Raw genomic sequence first — 22,356 nt, forward strand, 5'->3', positions numbered from 1 at the left:
AGTTTTTAAATCCTGCAGTTTATAGGGAGAATGGAAGACTAAAAATGGGTGCACATCTGCTTTATCATCAAGATGTGGAGACGCCAGTGTTGGACTGGGGTAAGCACAGTAAGAAGTGTCTCAATCCAACAGGTTTATTTGGTAGCACAAGCTTTTGGAATGTTGCTCCTTCAGGTGAGTGAAGAGTTGTGTTCACAAAGAGGGCATACATAAACACAAATTCAATTTACACAACAATGGTTGAAAGGTGAGTTTTTACAGGTAATCAAGTCTTTACATATGCAGACAATGTTAGTTTGTCTGCTTTCTTGCATCTTTGTAGAAACTTGATGTCTGTGTTGAAAAGCATGATCTTCTTGGAGATCCTCTCCACTTAGAGCCGGCTTTGAGGTGTCAATGGTAGCCATGATGTGGAGGTGCCAGCGTCTGTGTATGTATGCCCTGTTTGTGAACACAACTCTTCTCTCACCCTGAAGAAGAAGCAACGTTCCGAAAGCTTGTACTACCAAATAAACCTGTTGGACTTTAACCTGGTGTCGTGAGACTTTCTTTCTTATCATAATTAATGCAGCAAAAGACCTAGCTACACTCTTAATAGGACAACAAGACCACAGTCACTCTGGACTTTATTTGATCCATCAACCCCCGTCCTCGCAATAAATTGAACAACTAAGTTTATTTACTGGTGTCACAAGTAGGATTACATTGATGCTGCAATGAAGTTACTATGGAAATCCCCTAGTCGCCACAATCTACTGCCTGTTCAGGTACACTAGTAAAGAATTTAGAACTGTTCTCTTTTCGTCCTGTTGCTGGTCTAGTGGACAAGTGTTAACTTAATGTGCCAAACAGGTTAAATGGTCTGCAGGTTGTGGGGTCTCCAGGGTAACAAGAATCCCCTTGTCATTCAGTCAACATTGGAAGAGACAGCTAGAGAAGGGGGCAAGGGATGGGAAGTGACAGAAAGGGAGCATGAGGTTGGGGGGGGTGTGTGCAGTGGAGATGGAAAGAGGATGATCAAGAGTGCAGGAAACACCCGCGAACGGAAGGAAAACCCAAGTACAGCAGGCTGTTTACTAGTTGCCATGCCAGCGGGCCACTGTTTGGTTTTGCACCAAGCATATTTACAGTCGGAGCTAGGTTCTGCACAGCATACTAACCAGTTGGCTCCAGGGAAAACGGTGTAGACTTAATCAGCTGTGTGGCAGCAATTAAACAACAGCTTTCAGATTCTTATAGGAACTATCCCTTTTTTTAAAAAAAAACAGCAATTTTATTTCCTGAGGGAGAGGCCTGCTTTGCTGAAATGAAAAACTATAAACAGACTGAAGGTTAATTAAAACTGGACAGCTGAGAAGGAATATTGGTTAAGGTCAATTAATGAACAGGTCCACAAAAGTTAAACTCTTTATTAAAAAAAGGTAATAAATAGCCCCATGTAGGATGTAATGAAGAGCTACTCTAAAATATATCCCTGACCTTTTGGCTCAAACTTTGGCTCCGATGAGGCCCACTCAGGTTCAACAACATCTTAGCATCACTGAACACAACAGAGGGGCTGCCTGGGCTTTGGGTGGACTGGATTTTACAACCCAGTAAAACCCGGGGAACTTTTTATTCTCCCTCTTACCCAGCAAGGGGCCAAAATGTGAAATCTTGGAAACCATTATCGTTTTTCTTTCTTCACATAACACTGCACCCCCCCACCCCACCCCCAAACCCAACCTTTGAGGAATAGTGGGAAGGGCTTGGAAGAATTAGCAGACCAATTATTAACCTGTCGAACCAGCCATGGAACACTCCTGCTATGGCCAACAGAGCCACAATATCTCCTACACAAAATGTTAGAATTGTATTTTTAAATAAGGAAGCTGGAGTGCACCTGCCAACTTACTTTTGCACCTAACAAGATGCAAATTCCAAAAAAAACAAAGCAAATCCAGTCATTATTCTAGTGTTTTTTTTTTCTGTACCCAAAGGGAAGCTATAAAGATTTACAAGCAACCACCAGTGTACAGGGAAATCTTTAACTGACTAAAATATTCCTAATCACAAGTGGCCTCGATGGGGCACTCCTCATTACAGAATACACTGTGCACTATGTGATCCTTGTATACTATAGGGATGAGAGCAGACCACTCAGCCTCTCGAGTCTATTCCTCCATTCACTTAATTTTTTTATTTTGGTGTCAGTAGGCTTACATTAACACTGAAAGGAAGATACTGTGAAAATCCCCTGGTTGCCACACTCTGGCGTCTGTTCAGGTACATTGGCCATGCTAAATTCTCCCTCAATGCACCTAATCAGCATGTCTTTCAGACCGTGGGAGGAAACCCACAGACACAGGGAGAATGTAGATTCCACACAGTGACCTAAGCTGGGAATTGAACCCAGGTCCCTGGCGCTGTGAGGCAGCAATGCCATTCACTGTGATGACCTTTCCTTCAACTTCATTTGCCCAGCTTTTATCCAGGGCCATTCATACTCATAGCTGTCAAAAAGCTTTCAGTCTCGGCCTTGATTATTTCAACTGATCCATAGCCTCTTTGGGCAGAAATTTCCTGATTTCCACAACCCTTCCATGTGAGCAAGTGCTTCCTGGCTGCTTCATTCGCTGAGTGGCTTAGCTGCAATGTTAAGATCATTTTATGATTATATCCCTTTGCTTTTGATTCTCTAGTAGAGGAGAAACTATTTGGCGTGTGCGCGCGCGCGCGTGCGGTCTTCTGATGTGACGTCCACCCATCTTCCCCCAATTGCAGATTAAGGTGCAAGCCGCAGAATTTACAGGCAACCACCAATGTACCAAGAAACAATTCCCTCTGACCACAGAACATTTGGTTCCAGCAGCTGGTACTAGGCCACAGAATCGTTTGGCAGGTATGAGAGGAAGGAATTTAGGCAAGGTTGTGTGCGTGTGCACCATGGGCCTGAGTTCAATTCCAGCCTTGGGTCTCCGTGTGTGGGTTTCCTCTGGGTGCCCCAGCTTCCTCCCACAATCCAAAGATGTGTGGGTTAGGTTGATTGGTCATGCTAAATTGCCCCTTAGTTTCAGGGGGACTAGCACGGTGTTACACGGATAGGGCCTGGGTGGGATTGTTATCAATGTAGGCTTGATGGCCCAAATGGCCTCTATGATCTGACAAGTTGGTACGGGCAAGATGGAACTTAGGGTATGATTCCCCTCTGATGAATTGCATGTTGTTCATGTATATCATACGTCTGACTGGGATGAGATGCCAGAGACCAGGAAAAGAACAAATGGAGTGGGGGGGGAGCGGTATGAACTTTATTATAGCTTCCCAATGAAGCAACTCCACAGGAGCTGGTCTGTGCCCTTCTGCTTTGCCCAGCTAGCTGCTGCCTCGTTGGGTTTTGCCTTACAGTAATTACTTGTACCATAGCCATCTCATTTGCAAAGAAGGGGAGCGCTGTCTGGAGGGCCTTGGTAAAAAGATAATTAAATTGTCAAGTGAAAGGAGACCTTTGTGACTATTAATATCAGATTCTTTGCACTGGTGTCTGCTGATTTAAATAATGCAACATGACTTCTAAAATAAACTGAACCACACCAGCTCCTCTTACACTGACACACTTGAGCTGGTCTGGTTTGGACTTGCGTTATTTTTTCATTTATTCTTTCATGGTAAGGCCAGCCCAACTCTGATAGGCTATTCCAGAGGACAGCTGAGAGTCAAACACATTGCTGTGGATTTGGAGTTATTTGTAGGCCAGACCAGGTAAGGATGGCAGATTTCCTCCCCCAAAGGGGGCACTAGTGAACTAGATGGGTTTTTCCAACAATTGATAGTTTCACGTTCACCATGGGCCAGCTTGCTAACAATTTCAGATTTTAATTAAATTTAAATTCCACCAGCTACTGTCGTGGGATCTGAACCCATGCCACCCAGAGGAGGATTAGCCTGGTTCGCTGGATTACTTGTGTCCAATGACATTACTCGTGCATCACCCTCTCCCCCAGGAGAATATTTGGAATTAGGTATGAGAGGAAGTGCGATTAATGGGACTGTTCTTCTCTGCCTTTTTTCAGAGTTGCAGAAGATCAAGTGAAGAGCATTATAAGGCAGACACTGCAGGCTGTCAACTTCTGTCACAAACACAACGTAAGTGTGGAAGAAAGAATGTTCTAGATGGACAGTAGGGATGAGCAGCAGTTGAAGTTGTCTTTAATGCACTGGCTGGAAGGATGCTGTGCAAGGATGTCCAATTGTAACCTTCGAAAGATAATTGGGTGAATATTTGAAAAGAAAATATGGCGGGGGTGGAGGAGTTTTGGGAAAAGAGCAGGGAGAACAGGGCTAATTGGATAGTTCTTTCAAGGAGGCATAATGGGATAGGTGGCTTCTTTCTATGCTTTAGGATCCTACAAAAAGACTTGGTAGGTGTAATTTGTCAATGAACTGTATACTTCCCCACTTTCCATTGTGCTGATGGGTCAGTGTGTTTACCCAGTGAGTAAAGACTAGCCTGAAATACCAGTGTCTACTGAACTCAGATGCCAGTTGTCTGTCTTTCTGGAGGAGAAACCAGGGGTTTCTAACACTCTCTGGTGACTCCTGCTGATTGCATTGGCATAGGCTGGGCCCTGTGCAATGCGGCATGGTGGCATACCCTGCCCTTACACTGTTCAGGCTTGTCTGTGGAGATGTTTGCAGGACGTGGGCACAGCCACATTAAGTTGACTGATGAAGCTGGTTAAACAGCTGGGTTTGGCTTCCTCCAGCAGATGTTGAACCATTGAAATAATGTGGAGTGGGATTGGAGTCATGTAGCAGATTCCTGTTGCTTAATTTGGCTCTTTGACAATATTCCAGCAGCTTTCATGGTCATCTTCTGGTGTTGGGTTGCATTCACTTCTGCAACCTCACCATGATGGGATTTCAACTATGTTGCTACACTGGTGCCATAGCCCCTTACCCTACACCCCTACTCCACCATTTAGTCCCACCCGGTACTGGGTTACGCTAAATGAAATGAGTTGGGTTGTGCAAGGTTGGCTCTTTGTGGGAGCCACAAGTTCACAGCTCAAAATGTCCACTTGCACATCAAGCCTTTGAGCTCACGACAAAATAAGACGTGCTACATCCTGACTCGCGTTCAGTCAAGCAAACTACAAAAGGTCATGAATGTAGCCCAATCCATCACGCAAACCAGCCTCCCGTCCATTGACTCTGTCTACACTTCTCACTGCCTCGGCAAAGGACCCCATGCACTCTGGACATTCTCTCTTCCACCTTCTTCCTTCGGGAAAAAGATATAAAAGTCTGAGGTCACGTACCAATTGACTCAAGGACAGCTTCTTCCCTGCTGCTGTCAGACTTTTGAATGGACTTGCCTTGCATTAAGTTGATCTTTCGCTACACCCTAGCTATGACTGTAACACTACATTCTACACTCTCGTTTCTTTCTCTATGAATGATGTGTTTTGTCTGTACAAAAAGAAACAATACTTTTCACTATGTCAATACATGTGACAATAAATCAAATCGATGAAATGGTGCTGCGTCGGGGGTGCGACGAGGTCCTCTTTGCATCTGTGCTGCCAAATTATTTACAGCAGCTGACTAATTTTTAATGCCTGAATCTATCTCCAGTGCATCCACAGAGATGTGAAACCAGAGAACATCCTCATCACCAAGCATGGAGTCATCAAGCTCTGCGATTTTGGCTTTGCAAGAATCCTGAGTGAGTTTGTTTTCCTTCTCTATCCAGGGGCGTCTGAGCTATTGTCAGCAAAGTAACAGCGTATTGGGCAGGATTTTCTTGCTGTCTGCACCGGTGGGATTTTCCAGTCCTGACAACAGCAATGCTGACGGTTGCAAATGTAAACCCCATTGACAGTGGTAGGACCAGTAGATCCCACAGCCAGCCAATGGTGGGCCGATTCTGCTGCCACAAAGCACGCCTTGGGGGATGCAGAAAATCCTGCCCATTGTTTCATAGAATCATAGAAACCCTACAGTGCAGAAAGAAGCCATTCAGCCCATCAAGTCTGCAACAACAACAAACCCACTCAGGCCCTATCCCTATATCCCTACATATTTACCCACTAATCCCTCTAATTTACGCATCCTGGGACACTAAGGGTCAATTCAGCATGCCCAATCAACCTAACCCCCACATCTTTTGGAGTTTTTTATAAAAACACTCAAGTCAGGATGTTTTGATTCAGAATCTCAAATTATATAAAGCAGGTTAAAATACAACAGGAATACCTTATGTTTGGGCAAGCCAGCAATTTGCAACAGCTCGTAATTATTTTGATGTAAAAGAATTTTTAACAATCCCAAATATTTCCCTAACTGCTGCATGTTGTTCCTGCTGTGAAATTCCGATTAGCCGTGTAAAGAAGAGAATAAAACAGGAATTTTCCAACCAACATTGAGGATGTGGTGGGAGGTTGGGGAGTATGTGATAATGATTCAGTTTTGGGGATTGGAAGGGATGTGGTGCCATTCCCGCTTCCTCCCCTCAATTGTTCTGGTACAGTAGATAGTCTCACAACACCAGGTTAAAGTTCAACAAGGTTTATTTGGTAGCATAAGCTTTCGGAGTGCTGCTCCTTCATCAGGTGACTCACCTGATGAGGAGGAAGTGCTCACTTCCCTTGCCAGTATTGAGGGAGTGCTGCCTAACAGGTGGAAGTACCATCTTTGAAACTGAGTCTCTGCTTCTTCAGGTTGGCTGTAAAGCATTCTGAGGCATCTCAAGATCATGAAAGTCACTAAGTCATTCTTTTGTTAAGGCAGGAAAAAGATGGCAGTTGATAAACCAGAGCTGTCTGAGGAGCCCAGATGGTTTGGAATAGAGGCCTTTGCTGGGGCCTACACTGTTTGCATTATGGGGGTATGACTGGTGTATGCTGACATGTTGGCATTGTAAAGTTATTCACTGTGTTCCAGCTGGTCCGGGGGATGACTACACGGATTACGTGGCAACTCGCTGGTACCGTGCCCCGGAGTTACTGGTCGGAGACACGCAGTATGGCGCCCCGGTGGATGTCTGGGCAATCGGCTGCGTTTTTGCTGAGCTCACCTCGGGAAATCCTCTGTGGCCTGGACGGTCAGATGTCGATCAGCTGTATCTAATTAGGAGGACGCTGGGTAAGTGCGCATCCTGGGGCAGTTCCAGCTGTGGCTCTCTGGCATTGAATACATTTGTCATGTCCAACAGATTGTGTTAACCAATGAATTGAGAGTATACTGAATATGCAATTAATGCTGCAAAGAGGCATCGTAACTGATTGTCATCCCAGAGTGTCATAATTGAGGCAGATTTGCCTAGATTGTAATTTTTTTGAAGCATTTTACCCCTTAACAGGGTGGCTGCTGATCCGGTTTTATACTGGACAGCCTGGTTTTCAGCTGTCTGGCTCCTATCCAGTAGTGGACACCTTTCATGTCCAGTGGTTTTCTTATGAAGTGCCTCCAGGAACTACAAATGTTTATCCTCATTGGGTGCAATTGTCTCTCACTGTAGCTGATGAGTTTGCCGTGTGTGTGATCCCCACCATAGCTTTTAAGCTGCTTGTGTTTGATTCCCGATCTGCCTAATGAGCCCTCGACCTGTTCCTTTATGGGTCGCAACCCCCGCCCTGGTCAGTCACATTTCCTGTGATGCTGCCACCCCACTTTGAGCTCCAGAGAAGCTTTGCCTTGCCCCCATTTGCAAAGTCAGACTCGATAAGACCTTCCATCCTGGAAGATAGCTTGGGGGCTGGCGGGGGAGTATAAAAGAATAAAGAACAATACAGCACAGGAACAGGCCCTTCAGCCCACCAAGTCTGTGCCGACAAGTGCCTCTCTAATCTAAAATTCTCTTGCCTCTGTGGTCCCTAGTTCTCCATTCCCTTCCTATTCATGTATCCATCCAGATGCTTCTTGAACGTTGTCATAGAATCTGCTTTCACCACCTCCTCTGGCAGCGTGTGCTAGGCATTCACCTATGTGGAAAAACTTGCCCCTTACATTTCTTTTTTAAACCCCCCCCCACCCACTTTCAATTTATGCCCCTGAGTAATTGACCATCTGACCCTGGGGAAAAAGACTCTATCCAAGCCAGTCATAATCTTCTAAATCTCTCTCAGGTACCGCACTCCCCCCTCCTCCCCCACCCCATCGTCTGATTCTCCAATAAAAACAATCTAAGTTTCTTCACCATTTCTTTGTAGTCCATATCCTCCAAATCAGGCAACATCCTGGTAAATTTCTTCTGTACCCTTTCCATTGCATCAACGCCCTTCTGGTAGTGTGGCGGCCAGAATTGTACACAATACTCCAAATGTGGCCTAACCAAAGTCTGAGAGCTGCAACATGACTTTCCAATTCGTATAGTCAATGCCCCGACTAATGAAGGCCAGCGTGCCGAATGCCACCTTGGCCACCTGAGTTGCCTCCTTCGGGGAACTGTGGATATGCATGCCTAGATCCCTCTATATGCTAATATTTCTGAGGGCTCAACCATTTGCTGTATACTTGCCTCCTGCAGTAGACCTTCGAAATCTCATCACCTCAAATTTGTCTGGGTTAAATTCCATCTGCCATCTTCTGGCCCAGATCTCCAGCTGATTTATATCCTGCTATATCTTCTGACAATCTTCCTCACTATCCAATACTCCCCCAATTGTTGTATCATCTACAAATTTACTAATCAGACCACTTACATTTTCCTATCGATTATATATTACAAACGACAGAGGCCCCAGCACTGATCCTTGTGGAACACCACTTGTCATAGATCTCCAGTTAGAAAAGTACCTTTCCACAGCTACTCTGCTTTCCATGCACAAGTCAGTTTTGTATCCATCTTACCAGCTCATCTCGGATCCCATATGACTTCACTTTCTGTATCAGCCTGCCATGGGAACTTTAGCAAATGCTGGTCAATTTTTTTTTTGAATATTCTGGAGGACTGTGAGTGACCATCCTACCCCTTACCTCCTACAGCCATCAACATCCCACCATATGTCTTTGTAAGAAATTACTGAATGGAAAACACTGCTAACTGGTGTAAGCCCTCACTCTCAGAACTCAATATCTCAAGGGGTTGGGGGAGTCCTCCTTTAATATCAGGGCTCAGTGTTGGCTTTGTGATCCTCCTATATTTACTGAGCTTGTTTATAAAGATCCCATTATGCTATTCAGTTCAGTTCTAGTCATCCCCAATATATGAGCTTGTGTGAATATTGGGATAAGACAGTGACATTTATCTCCCTTGATGCTGTACCTTGATCACATTCTTCAGAGACTCTGTTTTCTCTCTGCTCCTACAGGGGATCTCATCCCTCGGCACCAAAAGGTTTTCAGTACCAACCAGTTCTTCAGCGGAGTCAACATTCCTGTTCCTGACATCATGGTAAGAACCGCCTTTATAAAAATGAATGACTTGCATTTGTATAGTGCCTTTCACAGCCTCGGAATGCCTCAAAGCACTTTACAGATAATGAAATACTTATAAAGTCTAGTCATTGCTGCACAAAATGTGACAGTCAATTTGCACATAGCAGCTCCCACAAATAGCAATGAGATAGTGACTAGATCAGCTATTTTAGTGATGTCTTTTGAGAGATAAATATTAGCCAGGACATGAAGGATAGCATCTCTGCTCAACTTTGAAATAGTGCCTTGTGATCTTTCATTGCGATTCTGCTAACTTCCTATTTGAAAAACAGTGGGTGGAATTTCTGCGGTGAGTTCTGTGAGGTCGTCATTTAATCGGGTGAGAGGGCAGTGGCTGGGGTCCCTTTTGCTTTCCTATTTGTGCCTCAATTAAGTCCATGGCTGGAAAGTTCGTGGTGGCATTTTGTGCACGAAGGGCCTAAGTCTGCTGCCACTGGTATATACCTGGTAGCAAGTGGGGGACTTACTAAGTTAGGAGCTTTGCAGAATTCTGGGCTGAGGGTACCTGATCAAGGAACCTTGCATTGGAAAGAGGGGAGGAGACCACTGAGAACCACTTCCACCCATCCCTTCCCAGCAAACCCCACTCCTCCACCACCCCCCCCCCCCCACCCCCACTTCCTGCCATCAGTCACCTTGGCCTAGGTCCCTCAGCAGTCCTTGGATGAATGCAGCAATGAAGAGCTGCAGGCCTCTGCTGATTTGACTGCTGTCGGCAGGCGGGTCTTCTGCCCTGAAGATCCTTCATCCTGGGGAAGGCCCTGCCGCTGCCCTGCTAATTGCAATATTGGCGCTTAATTCAGAGGGGCTCCTCAAAAAGGGGCAACATGGGACTCTCTAGCTGCTGATCAAGATCTTTGTCACCTTCATTAAACACCACCTAGCATGTCTTGGCAGTGCAGCACTCCCTCAGTACTACACTGGGACTGTGAACTTTAGAGATTCATACCAAAAGAATAAAAGAGATAGAAAAATGTGAAAAAAAGGTATTAATTTCCCCAAGTGCTTTACAGTTACCTAAGAATGTTTTTTAAAGTTTTGTCACTGTTTGTAATTTTCCTCAGTCAATGCCTTGCTTCCATTCCTCCACCAAGTTGCTTTGAACTGGAGGTCAGTTTCATAGGGTGGCTGCAGACCCCCAAGGCCCTATCCAAAGAGTGTGAGCTGAGATGGTAAGCGCTGGTGGGCCATTCAATGAGGGAGAGCTTCACCGTCGCATCAAGTCCCACTCTCACCTCCGCTGCATGTACCTATATAGAGTGGAGGGTGATCAGAAGCCAAAACCCTGACTCCTTTCTATCCCTTCTGTTTTCCCCATCAGCCACCCACCCTTCTCTCCACCAACCCAGGGGTGCTGAGGCCAACGGTAATATCCCAAATGTTTCTGCAGCTGAAATTAGTTAACTCATAGTTGAAACTACAGGTTGATAGGCAGCCTGTTCACATAACAAGGCTAGTGAGACAGGTAAGATCATTAGTTATTTTTCCAGAGAAGCTTGGGGGCCTAACCTTAATCCTACCCCTAAAATTGTGAGGTGATGCATTTTAGGAGGACTGACAATTCAAGGGAATGCACAATGGAGGATACTAGGCAGTACAGAGAACCAGAGGTTTGAGGTGCATTCAAAGGTGCCTGAAGACAGCAGGACAGGTAGATGAAGTGGTTAAAAAGGTACGTGGGATACTTGCCTTTATTAGCTGCAGCACAGACTATAAGAGCAGGGTGGTTATGATGGAACTGTATAAAACGCTCATTAGGACACAGCTAGAGTACTGTGTGTAGTTCTGGTTGCCACACTGTAAGAAGGATGTGATTGCTCTAGAAAGGGTGTAGAAGAGTTTTGCCAGAATGTTGCCTTGGCTGGAGCTTTTCAGCTATGAAGAGAGACTGGCAAGGCTGGTGTTTTCCTTCAAGCAAAGGAGGATGAGGGGAGAACCTGATTGAGGTGTACAAAATTATGAGGGACATATATGTAGGCTGGAAGGAAAGAAAGTTTTTCCCTTAGTATTGGGATCAATAACCCAGGGCACACAGACTTAAGATAAGGAGCAGGATTTAGAGAGGATTTGAGGAAAAACTTTTTTACCCAGAATGTGGTGGGAATCTGGAACTTCTGCCTGAAAGATGGTAGGTGTGGGAACTCTCACAACATTGAGGAAGCATTTAGATGAGGACTTGAAAAGCATACAAGGCTAAGGATCAAGTGATAGAATGAGGGTTTAGAATAGATGGATGCTTGGTGGCTGGCGCACATAATGGATCGAAGAGCTTCCTTCTCTGCTGTAAAACTAAATGGGCGGGATTTTATGGCCTCGCTTGGGTAAGACCAGAGATTTCTGTTGTCGGACTCTTGCCTGCTCCGAATCTATGGCAGAGTTCTGGCCTATGACTCTATGACCGCATTGCCAATGCCTTGGTCTGTTTGGGGGAGGGGGTTGCAATGTAGTTGGTTCAGTGCATGAAATTATCTGTGATCTATGACCTTAATGAGAAGTGGGCGGGGCAGGACCAGAGACAGAGTAAAGAAGAGGTTTGAATCTCAAGATAGCAAACCTTCCAGAATGGAAAGAGGCTCAGGTAGAGTCCTAACGTGTTTGCTTGTTCCTCCAGGAACCATTGGAGGTGAAGTTTCCCAACATTTCTCCTCAGGCCCTTCACTTAATGAAGGTAAGTGAATAGTTTCATCGGCCCACAAGCTATCACAGTGTGAAAACATCCCAGATAACACCAGGCAGAGACACCATGCAGAATGGGCTGTGTTAACTCCAAGTTGACTGATGTTGCCTGGGACTATGGAATTAGTAACATTGAAAGCAAAGACTGACTACTGTTCAATTCGGTGCTACTTGCTTACATTTAAGCTATTTGCTGTACTGGAGACTGTAATCTTGTGTGTACCTAACAGTACTGTCTACACCACAACTGAGTAACATTCTGATACACCCCTAGTAAAGTTCTGTCATATTCACACCCTCACTGCAACATTCAGATATACCACACACCCTTTGCTGATGCTCTGATGTACATTTCACTGTAAAGCTGACAAATGCCACACTGTAAGGGGTTATTGTTTACCTCACACCTCACCATAACTCCCTCACTCAGCTCCAGGTGGGTTTGCCTTGGTCTCTGCTAACTCTGTGCACAATCCCAACATAAGACGATGTTGAAGAGTTGGAATGGGCTCGGTGTGAAAATATGACACCTTTGTTGTTTGTTGCCCAGGGCTGTCTGATGATGAACCCCACGGAGAGGCTGACGTGTGAGCAGTTGCTGCAGCATCCGCACTTTGACAGCTGCCGCGAGGAGATGGACAGCAGCAGAGATGCTGAGAAACTTAACAGGCGGCACGAGAGGATGTCACGCAGGCGTCCACCAGGGGTAAGGGCTCAGTTTTTGTTGATTGTTGGGGTTAACTCACCACTGCCCAGCCATTTTTGATCAACATGCAACTGTAAGCCACAAGATGTGGATAATGTGCAGGCTTTAGAGCCTTATCAGTTGTATCACATTCCTTAGCAGTTACATATCACTGAGAATATTAAAGAAAGGACCAGGAGTAGGCCATTCAGCCCCTTGAGCCTGCCCCATCAATCACTAAGATCATAGTTGATCTAATTTTGGCCTCAACTCTACTTTCCTGCTTGTTCTCCACAACCCTATTTCCGTATAATTCAAACACCAGTCTGTTTTAGCTTTGAATATATTCAATCACTCAGTTTCTACTGCTCTCTGGGAGAATTCCAAAGATTCACAACCTTCTTAAGAGAATAAATTCCCCCGATCTCCATTTTGAATAAGCCACTCGATGAATTCGTGTTGATGTTTATCTTCCACCCCAAGTGTCGTCCGAGGGCAACATGGTGGCACAATGGTTAGCACAGCTGCCTCAGTACCAGGGACCTGGGTTTGATTCCTAGCTTTTATCACTGGGCAGATTCTGCACATTCTCCCCCATGTCCACGTAGGTTTCCTCCCATAGTCTGAAAGACGTGCTGATTAGGTGCACTGGCCATGCTAAATTCTCCCTCAGTGTACCCAAACAGGTGCCAGATTGTGGCAACGGGGGGATTTTCATAGTAACATCATTGCAGTGTTCATGTAAGCCTTCTTGTGACTAATAAATAAACTTTAACTTTAAAATTTTTACTAATTCTGTATGCCCTCCTTGGTCAGCAGCTGCTAGCCCCAGTCCAAAGTTTGATTTTCTAAAAGGTAGTGCTGGAAATATGAGAATTTTAGAAGAGATTGTATGTGAACCTGCTGTTGGTATCAAGGCCTTCACTACAGAAAGAAACTGTATTCATATGACTGCTCTTCAATGATATTCTATCTGATGTTTAAATGGTGACATGGTCTCTGCCTCAATCACTAACCTGTAGCACACTCCACAGCCTCAAAACTTAAAACTTTCTTCTCTCTATCCTAAAGAGTTTGCACTTAATCCTGTATCTACAGTGCCTCATTCTGTGCCAGCCCATGACTCTTGCCTCCCATTCGCAAGGTTGTGGTGTGGGTTCTATTCTCAGGACTTGAGCACAAATATCAAGGCTGACTCTGCAGCACTGAGGAAGTGTTGGGGAGATGGTGGTGCAGTGGAACTGTCACTGGGTTAGTAATCCGGAGGCCCAGACTAGTGTTGTGGGGAACAAATCCCACCTCAAAAGCTAGTGAAATTTAAATTCAATTAATAAAGTCTGGAATTAAAGCCTAGTCTCAGTGGTTTACTGGTCATGATTACTGTCGATTGTTGTAAAAACCCATCTGGTTCACTATTATCCCTCGGAAGGAAATCTGCCATCCTTACCTAGTCACCTACATACGACTCCAGACCCACCATAATGTGGCTTGCTCTTTGAAATGGCTAAGCGAGACACATTCAAAAAAATCATAGAATCCCTACAGTGCAGAAGGAGGCCATTTGGCTCATCGAGCCTGCACTGACCACAATCCCATCCAGGCCCTCCCCCGTAACCCCACCTGTTTACCCCTGACACAAAGACAATTTAGCATTGGCCAGACAATCTAACCTGCACATCTTTGGACTGTGGGAGGAAACCAGGGGACCCAGAGGATACTCCCAGAGACATGGGGAGAACATGCAAACTCCACACAGACACCTGAGGTCAGAATTGAACCCATGTCCCTGGTACTGTGAGGCTGCAGTGCTAACCACTGCTACCATACTGTCCTCTGCCACTGTGCTACCCTCTGGGTTGCAGTGTCTCCAATATTACAATGACTGCACTTCTGAAGTACCTCTTTCTGTCTGAGATATTTCATAGTTGTGAAGGGTGCTGTACAAATGCTTTGCATATTTTTGTTGAATTACTGGAAATTATCAGTTTCTATTGCTCTGTCCATTCTTTAATAATTTCTAAATGCCTTTATCAAATCACTGCTTAATCTCCTCCGTTTTAACAAAAACATTTGTAAGTTTTTTTTTCCTCAGTCCCTGAACTTCCTCATCCTGCTGAATCAGCACTGTACCCTCTATATTGCCTCAACATACTTTTGATAATGTAGCATCCCAAACTGCATGCACTACCTCAACTATGATCCTCAAAGTTTTGCACACATTCTCAGTTTCCAATATGACCAGGTGAGAAGAGATAGAATGGCTCCCCTCTCTGTCTCTCAGATGACCCTAACAGGTGTTTTTTTTTAAAAAATAATTTGCCAAATTGGTCCACACCCAGCTGACTATACAGATTATGTCTGGATGTTTTGTAAATGGTTTAGGAGAGTGGTCATTAGCACTCCTCTTGGCCCTGGTGGGCTACTTTCTAAGACAACCTGATTCAATGTTGATCACTGAACTATAGAATGGAAACCCTACAGTGCAGGAGGCCATTTGGCCCATCAAGTCTGCACCAACAACAATCTCACCTAGTCGCAATCCCCATAACCCCATGTATTTACCCTGCTAATCCCGAGACAATTTATCATGGACAATCCATCTAACCTTTATATCTTTGGAATGTGGGAGGAAGCCTACGCAGACGTGGGGAGAACATGCAAACTCCACACAGACAATGACTTGAGTCAGAATTGAAGCCAATGTTGAGAGGCAGCAGAGCTAACCACTCTGCCATTGTCTGCCCTTTTTAATTTGTAGAATATGGTTATGTGAATTTTCAGCTATCTTATCTGCTTTATAAATCACTTAAAAATGCTGTCCTTTCACTAGTTTTAAACTTGCGTGCTTTCACCACTCAATCATAGAATCCCTACAGTGCAGGAGGCCATTCGGCCCATCAAGTCCACACTGACAACAATCTCACCCAGGCCCTATCCCTATAATCCTGCATATCTTTCCCACTAATCCCTCTAACCAACGCATCCCGAGACACTAAGGGGCAATTTAGTATAGCCAGTCAACCTAACCCACGCACCTTCGGAGTGTGGGGGTAAGTAAAATGATTTCAAATATAAAAGATTTATTACACCATTACACTTCAATTTTTTTCTATATCTCTTGCCATGAGGTATTATTGCTTGACTATTAATCCAGAAACTCAGCTAATGTTCTGGGGACTTGGGTTCAAATCTCGCCATAGCAGATGATGGAATTTGAATTCAATAAAAAAAAAACCTGGAATTAAGAATCTACTGATGACCAGAAACCATTGTCGATAATTGGAAAAACCCATCTGGTTTGCTGATGTCCTTACCTGGTCTGGCCTACATGTGACTCCAGAGCCAAGGCAATGCGGTTGACTCTCGGGCAACTAGGGATGGGCAATAAATGCTGGCCCAGTCAAGGTCCCATGAATGGATTAAAAAAAACTGTAATCTATTTACTTTCTTAATGGTCTTATCCACTGGAATATCTTCTACATCTGAATATTCAAATTCCTCCTCTTCCACATAACTCAGCCATCCCAATTCAAAGATTAATTATTAACTTAATTTTTCTACCAAAACAGGATGGCACAGTGGTTAGCAGTGCTGCCTCACAGCTCTAGGGACCTGGGTTTGATTTTTGGCTTGGGTTACTGTCTGTATGGAATTTGCACGTTCTCCCTGTATCTGTGTGGGTTTCCTCCAGGTGCTCTGGTTTCCTCCCAATGCTGCATTGGCCATGCTAAATTTCCTCTTAGTATCCCAGGATGCTTAGGTTAGAGGGGTAAATATGAGAGGTTACGGGGTTAGGACCTGGGTAGGATTGTTGTCGATGGTCTGAATGGCCTCCTACACTTAAGGGTCTCCATGATTCTATGATACTACTTCACAATTACTGGCATTGAATGCCATTTGCAACATTTTCTGTCCATTGCATCCCCTTGGCCAAATTAGTGGGAAGCGCCTTGTTTCTACTTAGTCAGGTCACCTATTTTCCTAACTTCTATAATCCTTGACATTGCACTCTTCAACCTAAAATCCAGATTGAACCACTGCCTTGTCTCCCTGCTCAGGCAATGTCATGTCACACTACTGGTACCTCTGACAGTGCAGCATTCTCTCTGGCCTGGAACAAAGTGTCTGCCTCTGTGTGCTAATGTCCCAGGTAAACACTCAACCCAGTAAGGTTCCTTGTTGCAACAGACCAGGAACCATTCCTCGACTGAGCAGTTAGTCTGGGAAAAATAGGTGGAAGATAGATCTTGGCTCTTTTGGGGTCAGGAATGGGTTAGTATTTCTGCTCTTCATCACCATTCAGTGGTCCCTGTTGGAAAATGCATTGTATGTGTGAGAACTGCTGTGATCCTCAAGACCAAATAGATTGCATAATAAGAAAAGGCCAAGTGTGTGATTGTACCACTTTAATTTGTTTTTCTCTCCTAGCTCCAGTATCTGCCTCAGCTAACCAACAGCAACATCTCGCCAGCACCCGAGACCAAGAAGCATCAGCGGAACAAGTATGACCATCACTTGCCCAACATCTGACTATATGGCAGCAAAAGCCAGAGAGCCCAGCCAAACACCCATCTGCACCTCCAAAACTTTCACACCAAGTGGAACTCCTGACAAATCGCTTCCAATCCCACTGTGCATTTAAAGGGACCTGGTCATTCATTTGAGGGCATTTAAGGAGTGGGGATGGGTTGGGTGCTGGAGAGGAACTTGTGTACTTGATAAGAAATTGCACTCTTAATTTGGCAGCATTTTTGCGCAGGAAGTCCAACTCCCACATGAATGTCAGTTTCATCAAGTCATGTGAAAGACCTGTGCTGATATTGCAATATGTGGTTGGTAGAGTCTGCCTGACAAATAAGTAGTAGTTCTCCCAATGGCCAGGCCCCTTTCTTAATATGTGAAGATAGATATGAGACATACAGCCAAAGTGGTGACCTACTCACAATACATTTGTACCTTTTTTGGTTTGCAAGTTTTTTTTATAGGCCAGTAAATCCACAAATGGCAGTCTTCCTAGTCGATTTGAGAATGGACTTCTTTTTAGTAAGAAGACAATGATGTTGACATTTCAGAAGTTATAGCACTGGGCCAACTACTGGCCAGAACGTGCAGTGAGTGTTGACATAGCAAAATTGAATAGGAATGTTGACATAGCAATTTACCCTGGGAAACATTGGCTGAAAGGTTTGACCAAAAATCATTTCAGGAGAAAGTAAGCTTTTATTGATGGCAAGTGCCTTACATCCAATATATGATTTTTAAAGAACCCAAAACAATCAGATTCTCAGGTCAGACTCATCAAATCCCTATAGTGCAGAAAAAGGCCATTTGGACCATCAAGCCTGCACTGACAACAATCCCATCTTATCCCCATTATCCCACATACTTACCCTGCTAATCCCCCTCCTGACAGTAAGGGACAATTTACCATAGCCAATCAATCTGCACATCTTTGTAGTATGGGAGGAGACCAGAGCACCCGGCAGAAACCCACACAGACACAGGGAGAATAACTGGTGTTTGCAGAGTCACTCAAGGCCAGAATGGAACCCAGGTCCCTGAGGCTGTGAGGCAGCAGTGCTAACCACTGTGATTCCTAAAATGGTGTTGGTGGTATTATGCACGTGCCTCGATCCTGAACATCTAACCAACCTTTCAAATGCTCTGGGTTCTCTCTCACCTGGGTTTGGATAGGTGACTGATGTGGCTTCAAACCCCCATTATTTCAGCTTTTGAAGTAAAATCCATTATTCCAACTGGAATTTAAAACTGGGACAAGTCTCTGATTACTTAATTTTTTCCAAAAGTGACAGCAGTAACGATTTCAAATATACAGCATTTATGAATTCAATTTTATTCATACGCACCATTTCTGCATCTAATTCAGGAGTGGGAGGAGGTCTCCCAGGTGAAGCTACCCCTTTGCCTGGGTGGGGACCACAGGTGGGAAGGAATTAATTAAGAATTCATTACAGTGGAATGTGGGACTGGTAGAGGAAAAGTTTTGGCAAAGCCAAAATTGATTACATTTCCCTTGCGCCTCCTTTCCACATGGTTGGTGGAGCCAATGTGATAGCTATGCTAGCACTGACTTTGCAACACGGTGCTTGAAGGAGGAATGATCTTCCTACTGACCCTGATTATACAGAAGCAGAGTGTAGCTTCACTAGCAACTGACACAATTCCCCAGTAAGAAGCCTGAAGAAGGAGCCTGAGACTCCGAAAGCTTGTGCTACCAAATAAATCTTTAACCTAGTATTGTGAGACTTCTTACTGTGCTTACCCCAGTCCAACACCGGCATCTCCACATCACAATTCCCCAGGGCAACCACCTAGCAATAAAACGATGGTATAAAGAGTGAACTAAGAACTACACAGTCACAAAACTGGGTAGGTTTGGGCAGGCCCTTTAGTTGCCCAATCAAGCAAGAATCTAACCCCTTTCCCCCACCAGCATCCAACTATTGAGTGACTCCCGGGCCATTGCCCCAACAAGAGGGGCAAAGATGTGTGTGTTAAGTTGATTATCCATGTTAAATTAACCTTAATAGCAGGGAGATTAGTGGGGTAAATGTGCGGTTACAGTGCACAGGTGGAATTGTGGTCAGTGCAGAATAGATGGGCTGTAGGGATTCTAAGAGCAAGTCAAATAACATGAGATGGCCTAGCCTCTTCTGTGAATGTCATGGGTTCTGGCTGGATTAGGTTATATGTTATGTTCAACGTGACTGAGGGTGGGCTGGAGTCTTGAGTTTTATCATTGCTCCTGGTTTATTTAATACAACCTACTCCACACTGATTGGAGTAAAAGAAACATTCGCTCATGATGTGGATTGGTCTCTGCCTCGCGGATAGTCCCACCCTTCATTCACGCTTTGCAAGTCAGAAGATGGGGTTCTCACTTCCCACTCACTACAATTGTTTGACTTTACTTCCCAGCCACAAGTATATTGTTATTGGAAATCTTGCTATGCATAAATTGGCTGTCACATTTCCTACATTATATAACAGTGACTACACTTTAAATGTAAAGGTGGATCTCCTGGATACTGCTAAGAGCAGCTTAGAGCAAACTCATTTTAAAAAAGAGTGTGCTTGACAATTTACTCTGGGCACTTTTCATTGATTGGAGATGGGGAAGATGGCTGTTTGACTGGTGGGTGATTGGAGATGGGAGATCATGTGATGGAACCTCCAGGAATATATCCAAAGTTGATTGGGAACCCCAAGTTGTGTGTGAATTGTGTGTGTGTGTGGCGAGTAAATCAGTCCCTAAACTGAACGTGCCCTTTTGATTTGGGGTAAAGACACCGTAAGTCTGAAATGGCTTTTCGGGAGACCTATACAATTAGACCTACTCTTCCTAGCCTTGCATATGGTTTTCTTTTGCAGAACATATCAAACTCCTTTTTTTGTCATTCCTATCGTCCCTTGTCAAAGTTCTAGCTCTAAGAGATCAGTTGCACATCCTGATACTGACCAACAAACCAAGTAGCCGTAGCTGATAGGATGCAGGTGGCTGGAATGAGGATGGGACCTATAATGTAGTGAGAAGTATTATTACGCTGAGCTCTGGCTGACATATTTTCAGTGGTAAAGACGGAGGGTGGTGGGGGCAGTTGGTAAAGAGAATCTAATGAGTCATTAATAATATAAATAAAAGATCAGACATTGCAGTTTAAATTGAAACAGTGAGAGAGCACCAAGCACAGTCTCTACTTTCTTTGACTAGTTCCCTCTCTCTACAGTCATTTCTAGGCTGCTTGGATTATTGGTGAATGATGTGCATTGACCAAATGGGTTATGGAAGACTGGCTTTATGGAACTGGATTCAACATACTGTATAGTGAGTAGCTGGCCAGTCTTGAAACTTGTTTGGTCCCAATGCTGATGTTTTGTCTCATAAATCAGCCAGTTTCCTAGTTCAGCCTCATTCCTGCCCCCTCTTGGAGCCAATCCATATATACAACGAAGGCCCAGCCCAGGTAGGCACAGGATGCTTTTGTATAATATTAAACCTGTTTCTTTTAAACTAAACTGAACAATTGTTTTCTTTTAATAAAAGCAAATTACAGCAGATGCTGGAGAATGAAACAAAAAGAGAAAATGCTAGAAAATCTCAGAAGTTCTTGACAGCATCTTTAGAGAGAGAAACAGAGCTAGCATTTCATAGATCGCGGAATCATAGAATCTCTATAGGACAGAGGGCGGCCATTCAGCCCAACAAGCCTGCATCGACAACAATCCCACCCTAACCCCATATATTTACCCTGCTAATCTCGCTGAAACTAGGGTTAATTTAATATAGCCAATCATCTAACTAGCATGTCTTTTGGACTGTGGGAGGAAACCGGAGCACCCAGAGGAAACCCATGCAGACACGAGGAGAACATGCAAACTCCACACAGTTAGTGACCTGAGGTTGGAACTGAACCCAGGTCCCTGGCGCTATGAGGTAGCAGTTGCCAATCACTGGCATTGTTTCTGTTTTGGGACTCCCTTAACTAAAGACAATGGGAATCATTTCAGCCTTCATCATTACACATCCTGCATCACCCATCTTTCCCTTCGCATTCAGCATTGGAAATAACAAGGTGACTGTTGAAGCACTATTTTTTGCTTTTGGATGAGATGTTAAACAACATCTGCACCCTCAGGTGGGTATAAATGATCCCGTGGCACTACTTCAAAAAAAGAGTGAGTTTCTCCCTGGTGATCAATATTTATCCCCAGTCGACATCACAAAACCATGTGGCTGTGAACAGGGGTGGTACAGTGGTTAGCACAGCTGCCAGGGACCCGGGTTCAATTCTGTCCTTGGGTGATTGTCTGTGTGGAATTTGCACGTTCTTCCCCATGACTGCATGGGTTTCCTCTGGGTGCTCCAGTTTCCTCCCACAGTCCGAAGATGCGCAGGTTAGATGGATTGGCCGTGCTAAATTGCCCCTTAGTGTCCAAAGATGTGTGGGTTAGGTAGATTGGCGCCATCTTGAATTTACTTTGCCCCTTAGTGTCAGGATATGACAGGGATAGGGTCTGGGTGGGACTGTACTTGGTGTGCAGGCTCGATGGGCCGAATGCCGCCCTCCTGCACTGTGGGGTTTCTATGAATTAAAGAAAATCAAACAGCCTCAATGTTTCAGCAGTCTTACACCACTGGCACTGTACAGATGCAATAATGTCATACTGCCTTTTGGTGATGCTACTGAGCAATAAACCATTATAAGTTTATCACTGACACTGTGAGGCTGTTAGATGCTACTGCAGCTGCTTCCTCCCATCAGAAGGTGGCGGAGTCTGTGGATAATATGTGTAAGTGTAAGGCAACAATACAAAATACTGTTGATGCTGGAATCTGAAATAAAAAGAGAATGTGAGAGAGTTTCAGCAGCTTAGGAATCCAAGTGGCCTGTAAATATTGAGAGGGTGTTTGGCGTTGAAATCAGAAGGTATGTTCAAGTGCTCTGTCTGATGGCCAGCCCAAGAACTGTACCTTATTGTTTTAACAGAAGTTAAAATGCATCAAAGGAATGTACCACCATTTTATTATTCAGAGAAAGGAGAACTAATGTTCA

General features: G+C 44.5%; 1 protein-coding gene across 1 annotated transcript in view; it reads left to right on the forward strand.

The window, feature by feature from the left end:
- The window catches only part of LOC145362277 (cyclin-dependent kinase-like 1), a 58,665-nt gene extending 37,847 nt beyond the window's left edge, over positions 1-20,818 (forward strand). Inside the window, exons 3-9 of the mRNA XM_080218365.1 lie at positions 4,053-4,125; positions 5,617-5,707; positions 6,925-7,125; positions 9,294-9,376; positions 12,032-12,088; positions 12,647-12,802; positions 17,210-20,818. Coding sequence (XP_080074491.1) covers positions 4,053-4,125; positions 5,617-5,707; positions 6,925-7,125; positions 9,294-9,376; positions 12,032-12,088; positions 12,647-12,802; positions 17,210-17,311 — 763 coding nt within the window. The 3' untranslated portion in view covers positions 17,312-20,818. The remainder of the gene's footprint in view (positions 1-4,052; positions 4,126-5,616; positions 5,708-6,924; positions 7,126-9,293; positions 9,377-12,031; positions 12,089-12,646; positions 12,803-17,209) is intronic.
- The last annotated feature ends 1,538 nt before the right edge of the window (positions 20,819-22,356 follow it).

This window comes from Carcharhinus amblyrhynchos, unplaced genomic scaffold (genome assembly GCF_965287045.1).
Source record: "Carcharhinus amblyrhynchos unplaced genomic scaffold, sCarAmb.v2.hapA scaffold_37, whole genome shotgun sequence".
NCBI classification, from domain to species: Eukaryota; Metazoa; Chordata; class Chondrichthyes; order Carcharhiniformes; family Carcharhinidae; genus Carcharhinus; species Carcharhinus amblyrhynchos.